Consider the following 5,336-nt stretch of genomic DNA (forward strand, 5'->3'; position numbering starts at 1 on the left):
AAACTCACTTGGTATCTATCGGGTAACTACTAACCGATTACATTTTGTATTGTTATTATAAAAAATATATATCAAATAACTACAAGGTATACGGAATAGAATACTTATATGTGTAAAAAAATGGATGTATCATATATATAAATGTTTAATAATATAAAAAGAAATTATATCGGGTAAACGGGTACACCTTATCGGGTAATTGGGTCGGGTAAACGGGTATATCACTAAATCCCAAATCCGTCCCAAACCCGCGAAAAAAATAAAAACTATTCCCAAACCCGTCCCAAACCCGATTATCCGACCCTAAACCCGTCCCAAATGTGTCGGGTTTCGGGTTTACCCAGCGGGTTCGGGTTTGATTGCCATCCCTAATCACGTGATACTGCTCGGCCCAAATTTAAATTTGAGTTTGATTATCTCGAGATATGCGGCATTATTAAAACAATTAATTAATTAATTAAATATTTACTAAAATATCCAAAACATAAGTATTTTATAATTTTGAAAAACACAAGTATTTTATAACTTCGGTATAAAAGCTTTACTGAGTAAATATTATAAAGTCTTTTGTATTTATCGAATGTAACATTTTTTGCGTGAAAAAATATAAATAAGTTCGTTCTATTTTTGTTTTACCTACTTCTATTCTTTACATTTTAAACTACCTAAATTTAAAAAATTAAATTACTGTTCACAAGGTTTGTGATTTAATATATATTAAAGGTTTGTGATTTAATATATAGATAATAGAGTGAATTTCAAGGATTGTTTTTATCTTTATATCCATTTTCATACGCTGTCCTTTATGTTCAAAATTGACGAGTTTTGTTCTTTATGTTTTCATATCATACACGTCTTGTCCTTTAGGCCTAACCCAGTTAGTTTTTTTTAGTTAAATTCGGTTATGTGCTTTGCACATAAGAGCATTTTTGTCAATTCAAAGGTTGCAGAAGCTTTGAGCTGTAAATCTGCTGTTGACTTTACCTTTGAATTGACAAAAATGCCCTCATGTGCAAAAGCATATGACCAAATTTAACTTAAATAACTAACTGGGGCCTAAAGGATAAAACGTGTATGATATGAAAACATAAAGGACAAAACTTGTCAATTTTGAACATAAAGAACAACAACAGAAAATAAGTATATAACAATAAAGGACAATCCTTGAAATTCACTCTAGATAATAATTACATTTTGTTTGTTTTTAGTTCACGTGAACTTTTGAGTCAATATTCAAAGACAGATTTAGTGGACCAATAAAATAAGATTGGCGGTTCATATGTGAGTTTATTGCGGTTCAATTGAAATCAAATATTCATTGTGGTGATCACATGTTCTAGTGAGAGTTGCATTGATGCATTAAATGTTCATGTTGACAATCAGTCAAATTCACATGCATCGGAGTAAATGAATAGCACACAAAGAATCATTCAAAGAAGACAAAGTTCAGAAGGTGTATTGAAGGCACAATTTTTTTTAAAAGGTAAAATTCATTACAGAAAAACGACGATACAAGCCGGACCGTCAAAAAACAACTACAAAATTACATATTTACAAATGAACTCAAATCCCTTCACTCTAAACCTTTATACCTCGATTTATTAGAGAACCAAAGAAAACTTAAACCCTTAATTTCGCTAATAATACTTTCAATTCTCACCGGCGCATTCGAAAATTTGACATTATTCTTAGCTCGCCAAATGCTCCAGCAAGTAATCATAATGATGCCAGGAACCGCATCCTTTTTCTTTTCCGACAACCCGAGATCTTTGTGAAAAGAGAAGAGATCACGAAGAGAAAAAGCAAAGATGCTGGGGATATTGCATCAAGATCTTACACTACTCCAAACAGTCGACGAGATGAAGTAAGCAATGAATAAGTGATCGGCCGATTCGTTATCAGAATGACAAAGGGGCCACGCCATATCGCTAATACCCACATTTCTTTTCCTTGATGCTTTGGCAGTGGCCACTTTATTCATCTCCAACCTCCAGGCGTGGATGTTAACTTTGGTAGGAATCCAATAACACCAATCCAAAACAAAGTTGTCTTCCTGCATTTGATCCCCATTCAGCAATTTTTTAACCGCTTTGACCGAGAAAGACCCATCCGAGACTGAGGTCCACTTCCATCGGGCCTTACCAGACGATAAGTGGACATTATTAAGCAGGCCCATAAGCTGATCAAGCCTGGAACGTAGAACAGAGTTCGACATATGCGAAATCCAGCTCCAAGAATACCGGCCACCACTACTTTGAATATTGAACCTTTTGGCAACCGAGGCCCTTTTGTCAGCTTCCTTACTAAATAAATCTGGAAATACCATCTTGAGTGGTTCATCAAAAAGCCAAGAATCAAGCCAAAATGCCACGTCCTCGCCGTTTCCGATAGTTCCTCTCATGAAGTACCCTAAAGGGCGGCCATCCACCTTCATGTTAACAAAATTCTTAGCTATATTGTTCCAAACTCCAGGAAGAGATTTTTTAAAAGGAATACATTCCCATCCCGTCCTACTTGAATGAAGATCATCGATAACTTTTTTCCATAAGTTACTATCTTCCGTCTTGTATCTCCATCCCCATTTTGCTAGTAAAGACTTGTTTACCACTTCTAATTTACTTAAGCCCAAACCTCTATTTTTTATGACAAGTTACCTTATCCCATGCTACCCAATGCATCTTTTTTTCTTCCGCGGATCCGCCACATAAAAACTTCTTTATCATGGCTTCTAAATCTTAGATGATGTTCTTATGAGCTTTATAAAGAGATAAATAATAAGATGGGGGACTTTCCATGACCGATTTAATTAACGCCACTCTACCCCTAATCGAGACAATGTGAGACTTCCATTTAGAAAGACGAGCCCGAAAACTCTCGATGACCGAGTGCCAGTTTGAGACCCTATTCATGTTAGCTCCAACTTTGAGCCCAAGGTGTTTGAAAGGAGGACAATCATGTCTACACCCAACTACATTCGCCATTTCCCCTATTTCCCCCAAACCCACTCCAATGCCATAATGGTAAGACTTGTCAATATTTATTTTAAGACCTGAACAGAGAAAAAACATGGGAGAATTCTCACTATGTTTAATACTTCATCTCTAGACCAATATCCCATAACAATTGTGTCATCCGCGTATAGGAGATGGGCAATATTCGGCCTGTTGTTTGGAGTCAAAATCCCTTTAATAACCCCGTTCTCTTAGCGTTGTCAATCATACAGGAGAGAGCCTCCATCACAACCAAGAAATGAAAAGGTGATACCGGGTCACCTTGTCTCATACCTTTTTCACATCTAAATGTGAAAGTAGGCGATCCATTGACCAACACCGAAGAGTTAGCCGACTTCAGAATTCCTATAATCCAAGAGCACCATTTATTATGAAAACCCATCCGTTGAAGAATGTCCACAACGAAGTTCCAATTCACATTATCGCATGCTTTGTCGAAATCAATTTTTAAGATGAATTCCTTGGATTTTTTCTTTTATCCACGAGATAAGCTCATTAACTATCATAGGACCATCCAAAATATATCTACCTTTAAGAAAAGCCGACTGATTCTCCGAAATAACACCATCAAGAACTATCATCAAGCGGTTGGCTAACACTTTTGAGATAACCTTACTAATGACTCCCACCAAATTTATTGGCCTATAGTTAACAAGTGAAACTGGGTCTTTTACTTTAGGCACAAGCGCAATAAACGAGGCCCCACTATCTAACGTAATCTCGCCAGTATTATAAAACCATTCGAAAATTCTCCCAAAGTCATCCTTGAAGAGATTCCAGAAGTGCTTAATGAATCTAAAATTCATCCCGTTAGGACGCGGGGCTCTCTCGTCTCCACATTCGAAAACTGCCTCTTTAATTTCTTGCTCCAAGAAAGGTCTATCAAAAGGTTACGATCCAATTCTGAAATCTTCTTTATATTCAAGCAGTCCAACTCCGGACGATTAGGAGAAAATTCTCTAAATTTATCACGAAAAAATGAGAGGACCTGTTTCTTAATTAACGCCGGTTTGGAGCACCAAACACCATCAATATTGAGGCCGTGAATTGAATTTGAAGCTTTCCTATTGTTAATCAAGGCATGGAAGAATTTAGAGTTCTCGTCACCGTATAAAGCTCACCTCGACTGAGCTCTTTGTTTGAGATCCAAATTTTTTCTATAGTCTGATTCTCTTAGAATTTTTCTATTCTCCGCCAACATCCATTCTTCTTCTTCTTCTTCTTCTTCTTCTTCTTCTTCTTCTGTGAGGTCCCTATTTTCCATATCATTCTCCAATGTCTCTAATTCCTGCAGAGCCAAGTTAACACTTTCTTTTTCTTTAGACAAGAACTCGTCCCTCCATACTTTAAGACGAGCTCTAATATGAGCGAATTTGGAAGTAAGACTAATGTCCGGAGGATCAAATGCCTCAAAGCTCTCCGAGGCCTCAACGACACCTTCCTCAAAACCCGGTTGACCAATCCACGAACTAAACACCCGAAACGGACGCGGACCAAACCTGAGATCAACGACCTCTATAATAATTGGACAATGGTCCGAATGCCTACCGGGAAGCACCCGCACACAAGTTTGAGGCCAAGAATTAAAAAACTCTGAACAGACCAGGAAACGGTCCAGTTTACTAAGTTTCCTTCCATTGTCTCTGATACAAGTGAACTTCCGGCCTTGCAGGGGGAATTCCAACAACCCATTCTCAAATATAAATTTGTTAAAATTCTCAGCACACGCGGCTTTGAACTTAGAATGTTTCCTTTCTTCCAAATAACGGACAACATTGAAGTCACCCGCTAAAACCCATCTACCGTCGAACTTCTCAATCTGAGCAGAGATTTCCTCCCAAAGTTGGCGCGCCACGACACTTTGGGGAACATAAACGTTCATTAAATTCATAGAAACCCCACTACCCACCAATGAACCTCTGACTATTAAGAAGCACCTGTTCTGAATGGTCTCTTCGACTTTAAAAATATTAGGATCCCATATCCAAATCAACCCACCTGACAGACCCACTGAAGCCACAAATGTGTATTCAAAATTGTTATTTCCCCCAAATCCCACCAGAACCGCTTTAGAAACATACTCCATTTTAGTTTCTTGAAGAGTAACAGCCTCGATTTAGTTTGAAATCCTTATATCCTTCACCCAGTTTGCTTTAACACCCCCATTTAAACCTCTGACATTTAAGGAAAGAATATTCATTGATGCACAGCGTACATACCTTCGCTTTTAATTGCGTCTTTAACAAGATCGTTGTGATTACTGAGGTTAACTCCAATGAGGTTCCCAATTCTAAGCGTTGCTTCGACCTCACTTGTGGCCTGAAC

General features: G+C 37.7%; 1 protein-coding gene across 1 annotated transcript; it reads right to left on the reverse strand.

Moving 5' to 3' along the window:
• Positions 1-2,735: 2,735 nt before the first annotated feature.
• On the reverse strand, positions 2,736-5,097 carry LOC110875607. Its single transcript, XM_022123805.1, has 4 exons — positions 4,133-5,097; positions 3,541-3,890; positions 3,285-3,356; positions 2,736-3,049 (listed from the first exon to the last, which is right to left on the reverse strand). Exons 1-4 carry the CDS (start codon positions 5,095-5,097, stop codon positions 2,736-2,738), a joined length of 1,701 nt encoding a protein of 566 aa, XP_021979497.1.
• Between the last annotated feature and the right edge of the window lie 239 nt (positions 5,098-5,336).

The sequence above is a fragment of the Helianthus annuus genome, chromosome 9 (assembly GCF_002127325.2).
Source record: "Helianthus annuus cultivar XRQ/B chromosome 9, HanXRQr2.0-SUNRISE, whole genome shotgun sequence".
In the NCBI taxonomy this organism is placed as follows: Eukaryota; Viridiplantae; Streptophyta; class Magnoliopsida; order Asterales; family Asteraceae; genus Helianthus; species Helianthus annuus.

What these genes read in the sequence shown, in the direction of transcription:
- LOC110875607 (XM_022123805.1), bottom strand. Translation starts at nt 5,097, where the DNA reads ATGGAGTATGTTTCTAAAGCGGTTCTGGTGGGATTTGGGGGAAATAAC. An exon ending in AAACAAAGAGCTCAGTCGAG is followed by an intron (nt 3,891 to 4,132) that starts GTGAGCTTTATA and finishes ACCTTTTGATAG; the next exon opens with ACCTTTCTTGGAGCAAGAAA. An exon ending in CACATTTAGATGTGAAAAAG is followed by an intron (nt 3,050 to 3,284) that starts GTATGAGACAAG and finishes TTCTCTGTTCAG; the next exon opens with GTCTTAAAATAAATATTGAC.